This window comes from Tupaia chinensis, unplaced genomic scaffold, assembly GCF_000334495.1.
Source record: "Tupaia chinensis unplaced genomic scaffold, TupChi_1.0 Scaffold000101_1, whole genome shotgun sequence".
NCBI classification, from domain to species: Eukaryota; Metazoa; Chordata; class Mammalia; order Scandentia; family Tupaiidae; genus Tupaia; species Tupaia belangeri.
This window is the reverse complement of record NW_006159565.1, coordinates 1,627,844-1,641,565: the sequence shown is the minus strand read 5'-3', so window position 1 is coordinate 1,641,565 and position 13,722 is coordinate 1,627,844. Positions and strand designations below refer to the sequence as shown.

Sequence of the window (13,722 nt, the reverse complement as noted above, 5' to 3'; positions counted from 1 at the left end):
GTGTGGTGGGGGAGTGGAGGATGGGGGAGGGGATTTTGATAGAATTGTGCCACATTCCGATCCTCCTCCCTCTGCCTCCCAGTCAGCCAGGACCACAGGTGTGTACCACTGCCTGGGCTAGTTAGGTTGGGCTGAAACTGAACCTGGGCCTCCCACGCAGCCCCAGCCACTGCACAGTGATAACCCTCCCACTTGTGCCACTGAGGCTGGGTCTCATTATAGTTTTGATTTCCATTTCTCTGAAGGTTAGTGACGTTGATTGTTGATATTTTAATTAGCATTTTCCCATCTGGATTTATAGGTAAAATTGCTCTTAATTTCTTGTTTGTTTTGTTATTGACCTTGTCTGATTTCAGTAATAAGATTCACAGAAAAATGAGTTGGGAAGCCAGCCTTCTCTGTCTTCCGGTTCTGTGAATCAATCCGAGTAGGAAAAGACCCTGGACCTGATGGTTTGCTAGAAGTAGGCTGTAAAGACAGTAGGCGGTGCCCTCTAGGGATGGAGACCTTTGCTTGATTATTTCATGTTTTTAGAGTTGTTAGAATAAAATTGTTATATTCTCTTATGACTTTTTTAATCTCTCAATGTATTCGTAGTTATATCTCCCTATTGGATTCTTAGTATGTTTATATATTTCTCTTTTCCCTAGACCCTTTATTTACCTTCCTAGGGATTTGTCTTTTATTAGTTGTTTCAAAGGACCAATTTTATTATTTCTACTTACTTTTTCTTTGATTTCTGTTCCAATAATCTCTTTATTTTCTTATTGTATAACTTCTATTGTAATTTCTTTTTTTAATTCATTAATTCTTTTGAAAGTTTCCTGAATTTTAAAATACGTGTGCTTTTCTCTTGTGTTTTTACTTTAAATTTTGTTACATTATGATAAGAAAATATTTTGGTCTTTTGATATTTGGTAAGAATTGTTTATTGGCTAGTTTGTGATAAATTTTGCAAGCATTCTAAGTATACTTAAATGAATATTTAGCTTACTTTTTACATAGAGTTCAGTGTATGTCTCTTAAATCAAGTTTATTTTATTTTTAAAAATATTTATGTATTTATTTATTTTGAGAGCTAGTATGCCTCTGAAATACACAGGGAGACCTTAGGACACAAACCCGAGACCTTCCCACAGGCTTGTGTAACGTTGTATTACCACCGTGCCACCATAACTGGCCTGTTTATTCGTTTAATTTTATTGCATACTAATGTTTTTTGTCACTTTAAGCTCTGATTCTGCGAAAAGTAAGTTAATGTTCTCACTGTAATATTGGATTGAACGTTTCTTTTAATGGAAGCAGCGGATGGCATAATAGTTACTTTGAGTCCCAGACCCAGCGGCTTCGAACTCAGACTGGGTGCATGTGTGTGTGCCCAAAATCCCAAAAGGAGAATGGAGGAGAAGGAATTGCAAATTGGCCATCCCCTCCCCTTAGGGGATGATATCTCACTTTCTGTCTCTTTGTCTCTTGCGAACACACACACCCTATAGCAAAAATCTCTTTAAAAAAAAAAGAGGAAGTTTTGGGACCAGCAGATGGCATAATGGCTATGTTGCTGGACTCCCATGTAGTTGGCCACAGTTCAAGTCTTGGACCCAGTGGGCTTAAACTCACACCAGGCACGTGTGCATGTGTGCCCAAGATCCCAAGAGGAGAATAGAGAAGGGATTGCGGCGTGGCCATCCCCCCTGGGGAGTGATTTCTCACTTTCTGTCTTTGTCTCTCTCTGTCTTTCTGGTGAGTGCACACGCCTTATAGCAAAAACCTCTCAAAAAAAAAAAAAAAAGAAAAAAAAGAAAAAAAAGTTTCTTTTAACAAAATTATCAGGTTTTGACTTTTTTCTTAATGCTTTTTAGGGAAGTGTGCATGGATGCAAGGGTATCTTTTAAAATTGTTCTTATTGGGACCAGCAGTTAGCGTGATGGCTTTGTCGCTGGACTCCCACATAGTCGACCGCGGTTCGTGTCCCGGACCTGGTGGCTTAAAACTCACGCTGGGTGCGTGTGCATGCGTGCCCAAGATCCCGAGAGGAGAATGGAGGAGAAGGGATTGCAGCATGGCCATCCCCCCTGGGGGGGGGGTGATTTCTCGCTTTCTTTCTCTCTGTCTCTCTCTCTGTCTGTCTGGTGAGCGCACGTACCCTATAGCAAAAACCTCTCCAAAAAATAAAAAGTTGTTCTTACTGTCTTATAGCACAGTTGTTAAGTGCTATGCACTGGGAGCTGGATTCCACATGGTCAACAGCAGTTTCAATCCCTGCCCTGGCAGATTGAAAAACATGCCAGGTATATTTGTGCCCAAAATCCTAACAGAAGTGGAAGAAAAGGATTGTGGCGTGACCATGCCCCATTGGTGGGACACTTTCTCTCTCTCTCTCTGTCTCTCTCTCTCTGGCAAGTACATACACCCTCTAGCAACTAAAACAAACAAACAAACAAATAAACAAACAAAAACTTAAGAACAATTGTTTTGGGTTGGCAGGTGGTATGGTGGTTGAGGCTCTGGACTCCCACATAGCCGACCATGGTTCAAGTCCCGGACCTGGCTGCTTGCTTTCTCTTTCTTTCTCTCTCTCTTTCTCTCTGTCTCTCTGGCCAAAATGAATAATAATAATAAATAAATAAAATAAAATAAATAATTATTTTAAAAGAACAATTGTTCCTTTTAAAATAATGTCCCTCTTTTTTCTAATAATTCTTGTTGCCCTCAAATCTTTTTTCCTCTGATCCTAATACTATGTCACTTTTCATCCATTTACTATTTGCCTGGTAAATTTTTTTCATGCCACTACTTTAAACTGTTCTCTGTCCTGTTGTTTTATATTTTTAAAGCAATTGGTTGTCATACATGCTTACCTTTGTCCATTAATGTATGAGTTTAATCCATTTATGTTTATTAGTTACTGATGTATTGGGGCATGTTTTTACCATCTGTTTCATGTTTTCTGTTTATTCTGACTGTTAGCTTTCTTTATCTTTCCTATATAATTGGATTTTTAAAATTCCCCCCTTTTCCTTTCTGTTGGTTTCAAAGTTATTTTTAAAATATTAAGACCTCTTTTTATTGGAATTTGATCTTAGAATGCTTCAACTTCTATTTCCACTTACCTGACCTTCACTTTATTACTTACATTATTCTAGCTTCACCTTGTTTTCAACCCTGTTATTTCGATTTATAATCTGTGTTTATTTTGTTTTACCCTTGTGCTTATGCTCACTAGTATTTTTGTTTGTTTTTATCTTTTATCATTATTTCTTACATTCACTCTATTCCTTTAAAGATTATGTCCCTTGTTACTGAAGTACAACTTCCAATAGCTCTTTTTTGAGGCCCTGTGATACCCAATTCTCTTGGACTTGGTGACAGAAAATGTTCTGATTTTCTTTTTATTTTATTTTATTTATTTTTTTTGAGAGATTTTCGCTATAGGGCGCGTGCGCTCACCAGACAGACAGAGAGAGACAGAGAGACAGAAAGCGAGAAATCACCCCCCAGGGGGACGGTCTCGCCGCAATCCCCTTTTCCTCCATTCTCCTCTCGGGATCTTGGGCACACACGCACACGAGCCCGGCGTGAGTTTTAAGCCACCGGGTCCAGGACGTGAACCGTGGTCGACTACGTGGGAGTCCAGCGACATAGCCATTACGCTAACTGCACCAGTTCCCAGAAAATGTTCTGATTTTGTCTCATTTTTAAAATTTAATTTAATTTAATTTTTTTATTTTTATTTTTTGAGTGGGAGAGAAAGAGAGGCACTCCAACAATATGTCACAGCCATCTTGGATTACGGGTACATGTGTTCCCGTCATGTTCGCGGAAGCCTTTGGATGCAAACCTTGGACCTTCCTATGTAGGTCAGCCAACCGAGTCTGACTTCTGTTCCGACTCTTAAGGAATAGATGAACTCTTCCTTCAGCTTTTGGAAGTTTTATTCCATTATTTATGTATTTTTTTTGCAACTGTTATTTTGATAAGTCTTCGTGTATGTGTAATTTTTGTTCTTTTATAATTAGTGTCTTGTTCTGTTTTCTTTTAATGTCTCTTGATCATCAATGTTCCGCGTTTTGTTGTTTTGCTCTAGGTTATGTGTGTAGGCCGGATAGAGACAGAGAGAGGGAAAGTGAGAAATCACCTCTGGGGGGAGGAGGAGTGGGCACACCCTAATCTCTTCTTTTCCTTTCTCCTCCTGAGATTTTGGGCATGCACGCAGATGTGCCTGGCGTGATTTTCAAGCTGCTGGGTCCAAGACTCTAACCATGGTTGGCCTGACCTCCATGCTACCTGCTGGCCCAGTGTTCTGCATTCTTACCATAATACAGCTAGGATTGGTGTGTTCTGATTCGTCCTGCATGGACTTCTGTGGGTTCTTTCAGTGTACAAATCATATCTACCTTCCGTTTCTGAAAATACTATCTGAACATTATCTGTTTGAATTTCACCTTAACTCTGGTCTATTCTCTCTTCCTGGAACTCCTGTTAGCCATGATTTGAGCCTTCTCCTGGTCTCGTCCATGTTTCTTATCTGCCTTTGCATATTTCTATTTAATATTTTAATTTGCATTCTCAGAGATTCCTACTGGTCTTTCTGTTTACTAATGCTCTTCTCAGCTGTGTGTAATTCCTTTCAAGTTTTAATGTTTTTTTTAAAAAGTGTCTAAAGTTTCTGTCAAATGTCTAATTTAGCCAGTTCTTTCATCTTTTAAATTAAATACATCTTCAGTCATTATATTTTACATGATTTCTTTTCTATTTTAAGTCACTTCAAGTATGACTGTTTCATGGCCTCACATCCTTGTGCTTTTGTGGCTGTTACTATTTGCGTGTCACTTATCTTGGCTCATTTCCATTGGCGTGGTGTGATTTTCCAGTGTGAGCTCAGCCTCGCTGGGTGGTTTTCTGTAGTGATTGACCGTGTGCCTGGTTGTGGAAGTCTCTGGCAGGGTGGCTTCACTTTACTCTTCCGGAGTTCTGAGTCCTACAGGTCTGGACCCGTTGCCATCTTTTCTGGGTGTTTGTTCCTTACTGTCCATTGGCTGTGTGAGGCAGGCCCGGGGGTCGGTTTTCACAGGTGGTTTTTAGTCTCTTTCTCCCCTCTGATAGGCAGAGATGGATCAGTGGGTGGAGGCGATGGACTTTATGCAGGGGCTCAGCTCCCAGCACCCCTAACTTGTCCAGGACCACACTCTGTGTCTTCACCTGCCCATAGAAGCCCTATGGCCACACATCTGAAAGTTCCGTTGGCTACTGTTGCAGCTTCATCTCGGCCTCCAGCTTTCGCTTTGTTCTTAGTGCCTAGAAATTGTCTTTCTCCATTCTCCTTTCTGCCCTTACTTGAAAATGTTCTTTTTGGTTCTTTCTCATCCAGCATTCCTGTGTGTTCCTAGCGGGAGGGGGGGCCAGGCTGCCAGGTTGACAGCAGTACCTTTGCAGTGTCAGGTGTGGGTGGACTGAGGGTACTTGGAAGGCTCCAGCTTGTTACGTCGGACGTACTTGTTCGGAACTGCCTGAATCAGCTTTGGAACCAACACCCCTGTCCACCACACACATGAGCTTAAAGCTTTACACCTGAGGCCAGGAATGGTCTGCGGTGTGTTTCCATGTTCAGTACTTGGAGTCAGGCTTGAAGTCTGAGCGCTAAAGCTTCTTTCCAGTCTGGCGTTCCATGCTTCTCCTCCATTCTCCACCTCTGCTCCACAGACCATCCCCCTCCAGGCTGGTAGCCTCAGAGGAAAACTCTCTGAGTGCCTGGCAGGGTCCAGCAGTTTCACACACGTCCCTCTAGCAAAGCCTTAAACACCCATGCAGGATAAATCATGTATGTGCACACACAGGCACATATCCCAAAGCTTCAGGACCAAGTGCATTTGGGGACCCAGTGTTTAGGGGCTGGGTGTCACAGAGCACCCCATAGCCAGGCAACATTCTGCTCACGGCTGTTTACATGAGCAGGATTTCTAAAGACCGTAAACAACTTCATATAGCCTGAGTTTTGCCCCTAAATACAGTTGCTGTGAACAGATGGAGAATGCAGGCTCAGCCTGAGTGGCACGCTGACCTACCCTGCCGGCAGACAGGGCCCCATGCAGCGTCTTCCACGGTCTGCCTTCCGGCACGAATGTCTTCCGTTTGCCATCAGAAAGAACAGGTTTCTTCAGGTTCAGAAAAGAAAGAAGACAATACATCCAGCCTCTGCTTCATCCGGCCTCCTCTCCTTGCCGCCATTGGCCTCTTCTCTGCCCTGGGCCTTGATTCCATGCTTCACATCACAGTCTCTGATTTCTCTGGCTTCCACCTTTCTCTGTTCTCTTAAAACTGTCCTCCCGGGGTCAGCAGGTGGTGTGGTGGTTGAAGCACTGACTCCCTCACATGGCTGGCCATGGTTCAGTCCTGGACTGGGTGGCCCAAAAAAATCACAACAAATACATACATAAATAAGTAAATGTTAAAAAACAGCTGTCCTCCCAGATGTCTTAAGAAACTGCTCCACAAAATGTCAGTGTGCCTGTGATTTCTTTTGTTTTTGTAAGGTTTTTTTTTTTTTTTAAATTTCATGAAAGAGAGAGAGGAAGTAAGAGAGGGAGGGAGGTGCCCTTGATGGAGTCACGCCACCATGTGGTGACCCTCTCCCCAGCCTCCCAGCCAGCCAGGACCACGGCACATGCAGTTTGCCTGGTGTGTTTAGGCTGACACAGGACCCGGACCCAGGCCTCTTGTGGCTGTGGTATCGCGCAGTGGTGCCCTGCCACCTGCACCTCTGCACTAGGCCTGTTCGTTTCATTCTGCCGTGCACTGAGTGCCAGACTTCCTGCCGCTCTCCGAGGTTAAGGTGTGCTCTGGTCTTTACGATGTCTCTGACCCCCTCCTTGCCCAGCCCCTCTTTCTCGGAGCTCCCTCTGGCCTCTGCGCCTCTCTCTGCCCTCTGTTCTTGGCCTTCATCAGGGGTTCTTTTCTGTGTGCTCTGTCACCTTTCCCGCTGTAGCAGTGACTGCTGGGCTGCTCGGCCACATCTTGAACTGTTCACTGTCTTTCCTCCCTTGTATCTGCCTGACTCCCTCTGAACTACACCCTGGCCACCTCATCCTTGTGGGCCTCTCTGTGTCCCTCGTCCTCCCTCCACTCCACTCTGTCATCCAGGCTGTGGCAGAATCTAGTGCAGGTTTCCTCAGCTCTGCTGTCCACAGCTCAGAGGCTTCGATGGCTTCCTGTGTCCCCTCGGTTGTTGCCCAGCAGGATTCGTTTGTTACTGTTACTGTCGTACAGACGTTATGGGGACACGTCCTCACCGTGAAAACGAGTGATGCTTTGCTACGCGGCAACGTAGGAGATCCTGCCGCCTCCTCCAGGTCCCTTCCCAGACCACTTCCATATTCATATGTTTAATTTCATCTCTGCTTTTCCCTTCTTGTTTTTAACCTGGGCGAGATTACACTGGATGGGTTGTTGTTGTTCGTGATTTGCTTTCTCACTTGTAGCCTCTCTGGGTGAGTAGAAGTGGGTTGACCCACTTCTTGCTGTGGTGCACTGTGGTGCCCAGCTGGAACTCATCCCTCACTCACTCTTCCCTCTCCTGGTGGACAAGGACCTGCCCACAGGTTCAGCCTTTTGTGCCCAGGGCCGTGCACCAGCTTCCCTCCACTCCCGTTGTCTCCTACACTGGGTTCCCGCCAGTGGATTGTAGTGAGCTGTCTGCGTCTGCATTTCCCCTCCCACTCCCAGGACGGGCCTGGCCTGCCTCCTTACCGGCACTGCCACCAGCCATGCCATTTCCTTCTCCCAGTCCAGAGCCTGGTCTCAGGACCCTTCGCAGGTTTTGCTTCTGGCTGGGCCTTTGCCAGGTGGCCTTTCACCCTCCTGCCCGGTTCCAGTGGGACCTGCTCCTGGGCCAACTTGGGATGTTCCTTTTGGGCCAGGCTGGTACCTGCCCCTCTGCCTGCCAGGCCTGACTGGGACAGGCTGTGTCTCCATGCCAGGGCCTCCACTCTGAAAGGTACCCTTGGCACTGACCAACGTCATTTGGACTTGATCCCGACACTCCAGGTGCCACTGCCTGGTGGGCCACTTTCCAGTAGAGGCCTGCCTGCCCTTCTAGGTTCTGATGACTTTGAGAAAGGCCACAAATGTTGAAAACAAAATGGAATTAGGCTCAAAGAGGCAAAGGAATCCCTTTTTCACAATGTAAAGCTCTCCATGCCTGTCTGCATCCATGTGTAATTCAAGCCAGTGTCGAGAATGAACAAAAGGGACAGGACCGGGATCTGGGCAAGATAAGCAGGTGGCTCAGCCCACCCCAGACTTGCTGAGCAGCAGAGTCGCAGACATGGTGGCGCTGTGTGTGGACAAAGAGGAAGGATGTCTGTCCAAGAACAAGCAAAACTCAGGCACCAGGAGGACCTGGGCCAGGGCCTGAGATTCCTCTCCTCAACCCCGTAGGGAACTCATCTGGGAAGGGACCAGGGAGAAAGACACAGCCTGGGACCTTCTCTGATACCCTCACATACCAGCACCATCTGGTTCCTGTGACAGTTCCCATGGTATGGTACCTTTCCTGGGAGCCCCAGGCGTGCGCAGGCACCTGGCACCCTGCATGTGAAGGCCCCCCTGACAGCTGTTCATCCTTGAACTTCTCCACGCATAGGCAGGATTAACTAGCCTGTTCTGCCCAGCAGAGCAGTAGCCCCTAGCCTGCCCCTAGACCTCCCCCAGCAAGGGACCCTGAAGCAACAAGGGGCCGCCAGGCTCTGGTGTCGGGTGACAGGTGCACACCCAGGCCAGGTCCGCCCACTGCTTAGGGATGCCTACCAGATGTGATCACAGAAGCTGATGGTGGATGCATCATCCTGAGCTATCAAGCCCTGGCCACCCAGTGGCTTCTTCAAGGGCTCCGTGCTGAGCTGGCACATCTGCAGGTGAGGAATCTCGTGAGAAGACTTGTGTTTGGTGTTTTGAAATGAGGAGTTATCCAGGAACCTCAGTGCACGCAGCCCCGCCACGTCCATCCTCAGACATCCAGGAGGCCCGTTTAGGACAATAAAAGGATGTTTAGGCCACACAGTGGGTAAACACAGACACATCCCAGGCTGCAAGAGAAAAAGTCTGGGTGTATCTGAGCTTGGTGGAAGCCAGCCTGACCTGCCTGTGGGGCCTGCCATTGAAGGGCACAGGTGACCCAATGTTGCCATTGTCCCTGAAAAGGGATCCCTGAGCTGGGAGGTGGCAGGACTAGGAGAGAAGAACCCTTACCCTGCACCCCACCCCAGGCTAGCCACAAGAGGGGTCTGAGCTTTCCCTCGGGCCTAGTGGGGTGCCTGATGCCCAGCAGCCCTCCAAGTGGTAGCTATTCGCTTTAGTTAAGGAAAGTGGCAGTGGAGCCCTCCAGTAGAGAATCTAACCACAGGGTGTCTGTGGTGGAAAGCTGGCCATGGCTGCTTCCCCGTAGATCTCAGAGGCAACCCTGACCAACTGGGACCATTTTGGAGTTTTCTAATGATTTCTTCTAAGCCTTCGAATAGCATGCTTTGACTGCTGCTCCTTGATTCACTGACGTCACACATTGTCTTCTGCCTTCCTTCTTTAATAAAATAGTATTTAGCTAATCTTACCTTGTGCACCTCCCCAATAGTTGTAATGTGTTTGCTTCCTCTGCTAATGACTTTGTTAATTTAAATAATATACTTAAACTCATATTCCTTATTCTTTTTTTTTTTTTTTTTATTGTCAGAGGGTGTGTGCACTCTCCAGAGAGAAACCAAGAGGGAGAGGAAGAAAGCACCCCTAATAGGGCATGGCCACATTGCAATCCCCTCTCCTCCATTTCTTCATCCTGTCAGGATTTGGGGCATGCAGACACATGTGCCTGGCAAGTTTTTCAGGCTGCCGATGCTGGGACTCAGACTGCAGTTGACTATATGGAATCTGGCTCCCTTAACCACCAGGCCACAGGGCTGGTCCTCATATTTTTTAATTTTTTAAATTGTGTATTTAATTTTATTTATTCATTCATTTATTTTAATTTGACCACACACACACACACACAGAGAGAGAGAGAGAGAGAGAGAAGGACAGAAAGCAAGACACCAGGCCCAGGACTTGAACCGTGGTCAGCCATGTGGGAGTGTCCAGCGCCTTAACCAGCATGCCACTTGCTGGTGCCCTAATATTTCTTATTCTTAAATAGCACACTTGAACTCATGTTCTTGTTCTAAAACCTGTGGGCCCTATCTATCCCCACACAGCACACGCATGTGTACACACACACAATTTGCAGACTATCTCTTAACAGTCCCTGCTACTTTATTATTTGTTTTTAAAAGAGAAGAAAAGAAAACTTTTTTTTTTTTTAAACCAGAGTCCTTTACCAATGGTTGTGGCAATGACTAGCCTTTGTGCTAGGCTTGGAGGAGTTGCTGATGTCAGGTATTGTGGGCAGGTGCCAAACAGGTCAATATATGTTTATTTTTTGTTAGAGAGATTTTTGCTATAGGGCATGTGTGCTCACTTGAGAGAGAGAAGGACAGAGAGAAAGTGAGAATCCATGCCACAGTCTCTTCTCCATTCTCCTTTAGGGATTTTGGGCACGGCATGCACATGCATCTGGCATGAGTTGCAAGCCTCTAGGTGTGGGACTTGAACTGTGGTTGATCATGTGGAGTCCAGCACTGGAAGCACTATGCCACCTGCTGGCCCCAATGTGTATATTTTAAACTTCCTAACATTGTTAGGTTGACAGTAGTTGTGTTGTAGTGTCCCACTAACACAAGTGTCCTTCAGCTCACAGAGCAGCAAATTAACCTTGCGAGGTGTCTGGTCCAAGTGTAACTCTTAGTCTTTCTGTCTCGGTAGCCAGGAACCCATCTCCCTGGCCAGCTTTACCATGGCCGACCTAGTTCCAGACCTGCAGCACATTCTTTTCTGGATGTCTAACTCCATCGAGCTCCTGTACTTTATCCAGCAGAAATGCCCACTCTACATGCAGAGCATGGAGGAGCAGCTGGACGTCACAGGTATGGTGTTGCTACTCCCCCGTCCACAAGGACAGGGCGGGGTCATTTCAGGTCTTCGTCAGCTCCAGGCCCAGCATATGGCAGTTGTTCAGGAGTTGCAGGCTGGTGGTTTGAGCTAATCTGGAGCTCTGTCCATGGCGCCTTGGCGCTCACTCTGTCCCTTCCATTTCATGTGCTCTGTGTGGCAGAATCACCTGTTCTGCTTGCCAGGAGGCCTGGGGGTCCACAGGCCCCTCGGGAGACACAGGCCATCATGACCCAAATGCAAGGAACAGTAGAGAGAGCGCCAGTCCTCAGACTGTCCTGTGATGCGCCATCGTGTCAGGAAGGAAGAAGGTTGCCAACTGTAGGCATAAAAGTGCAGATGAATGCCAATTTCAGAGATTCAAACCTGGGAAAATGTTCAGTTTAGGATTAATGAAGTACAGTAAGAAGTGTTCTGGAAACTGCGAGAGTGTTTCTGACTAGGGCAGTCCGGGAGGGCTTCATAAAGAAGGAGGCATTTGGGTTGGACCTTGAGGTCCTAGTGGAATTTCAGCCATTATGTGTCTGCCAGGGGCTCTGTAGAGTCTGGAGCTAGCATCGGAGGGCCGGATGTGGTCACCAGGCATCTGGGGCCTGAGTTCAGAACCTCACGCAAGCAGCCTTGGTTTTGCCCACACAGCTTTGCTCTGCTCTGGCAGAAAACACCACTTAGCCCCCTCAGTGTGGGACCCCTGTTCCAGGTAGTATAGGGGGTCCTGAGCAGGTATAGCCTGGTGACCCTGCCTCTGAGGGCTCAGTTTGCAGTGAGCTGGCCTCAGGCTACCTGTCATGACTGGGCGGGAAGCATGGGCCAGGCAGCGGGAAGCATGAGGGCCTGGCTGGGCTCCCATTGGATTCTGTCCGCTGGACACTGACTGTCTCTGTGTACTCAGCTGTGTCCCTGGGAGGTGGCTGTGAGCTCCATTAGAAAAAGCCCCAAGAAAACAAGCCAGCGTGAGGTCCTGGACCAGGCTATGTTGTTGGCTCTGGGTGCCTGCAGTCCCTGATGCCTCGTGGGGTAGGCCTCCCTCTTGGAGGCTGAGAGCAATGATTGGGCATTTGCACTGTGAGCAGGCAATGTTGCAGTTGTCAGGTCAGGCCGCTGCTCGGCTTCAGGAGGCCCCGACCTCAGTCTGCAAGCAGGGAGCCCAGCCAGAGTGTGGGTCCAGGAAGTCTGTGCCAGCTGGGCATGCGGAGGAGGCTGGGCACTATGAGACTATCGGAGAGGGCATGCCTTGCACCTGCAGGGAGGAGAACCAGCTAGGGCCTGTCTGCCATCCTTCCTGTCAATCACAGTTTCTTTCTTAGGGTTTTTTAGTCCCTATTTCACAGTGAAGGGGGGAATGGGACCTTCCTCCAGGCTCTGGGGCCTGGGAGTCTGGGCTTTGTCAACATGTGGGGGGAAGCACTGGCCCTCACGGCAGATACTCCGGCCTGCTAGTGAACACGTTGGTCTCTGACCCCCATCCCCTCGGGCGGACATGAACGGTAGCCAGCTGGGCTCCCAGGAAGGGCAGCCACACACGGTCCACGGATCCTGGCTGCCAGCTGCCGTTCTCTCTGACCTTGATGTGCAGACCATACCTACCTAAGTCTCCAAAGCCAGGGTGCCCTCTTCCAGCCAGCTGCCAGGCCTGCCTGGGCCCCGTGGCACTTGGTGCTCTGGAATCCAGTGCTGCAGTCCTCACCACCTGGCTACCCTCACCACCTCTCCACAGACCTGACTCCAGCCTCCCTCTTCTCCAAGGCCCGTGGCTGCATCCCGTTGTGGCAGGAGCCATGTCCCAGACTGTGGGCAGGTTCTGAGATGAGGACCTGCTGCTACTCCTCCCATGTGGCTTTATTTCAGTGTTCAGAGGCGTGGTCCCATGTCACTGGCCTGTTCCACGTCACTGACTTGTCCCACCCACCGGGCTGCAGTGAGCCAGCCTCGCTCTGGAACCCGCCTCTGGCTCTTTTCATGGGAAAGGTTGTTTTAGGCGGATGGGGGCACTGCTGCCGACCCTGTCCTGGGAGGAAGTTGTTTTTGGTCAGGGGCCCGGGTAGCACTGAGTCAAGCTGATGGCTAGGAGAGTGACCCAGGGGACCACGTGGCCCGGGGCCACCCGCAGCTTCTGGGCGTCATGAGTGTGACAGGCACTGGAGGACTCAGGAAAAATAACATCACCCGCGGGGCAAAGGAAAGGTCTGGCCCGAGGTTCGGCCTCCTGACCTTCTGCAGGAAATGTCTGTGGGAAGAATTCTAAAGCCACAAATGTCACGTCCTGAGTGTGGTAAATAGCTCTTGTCGTTCCCCAGTCTTTTTTGTCCAAAGCTCTTACGCAGGACATCCCTCATCCTGAGGAGATGATGTAGCTGGTGTTGTGTTTAAAATCCCCCTGTATTCTCTTTGGGACTGCCATCAGCAATTTCACCTTCATGGCGTGGAGGGGGCTGGAGTTCGTATGTATCTGGAGGGGGCACCTCTTCCCGGGCCTCGGGCGCCAGGCAGAGTTGCAGGCCTGTATATCCTCTTAAAGGCTTTGTGGCGTCGGGTACTCAGACATCCCAGTGGAGTCGGGGGGAGGGATACACATTTCAAATGGTGTTTAAGACCGAGTCAGACGTGAGTGTGGCATGTGTGGAGCCGCTCTGTGGCTTTGTCCTGTGGAATCAGTGCCCACTCTTCCTCTTCCTGCCCAAACCGCTGCTC

At 48.4% G+C, this 13,722-nt stretch overlaps 1 protein-coding gene across 6 annotated transcripts in view; it reads left to right on the top strand.

Moving 5' to 3' along the window:
- Positions 1-13,722, top strand: part of RADIL (Rap associating with DIL domain) — a 115,091-nt gene that overhangs the window by 86,069 nt on the left and 15,300 nt on the right. For all 6 annotated transcript variants that reach the window (XM_027769989.1, XM_014585958.2, XM_027769991.1 and 3 more), the window contains one exon: positions 10,846-11,006. In XM_027769989.1, the coding sequence (XP_027625790.1) occupies positions 10,846-11,006 (161 nt within the window). The remainder of the gene's footprint in view (positions 1-10,845; positions 11,007-13,722) is intronic.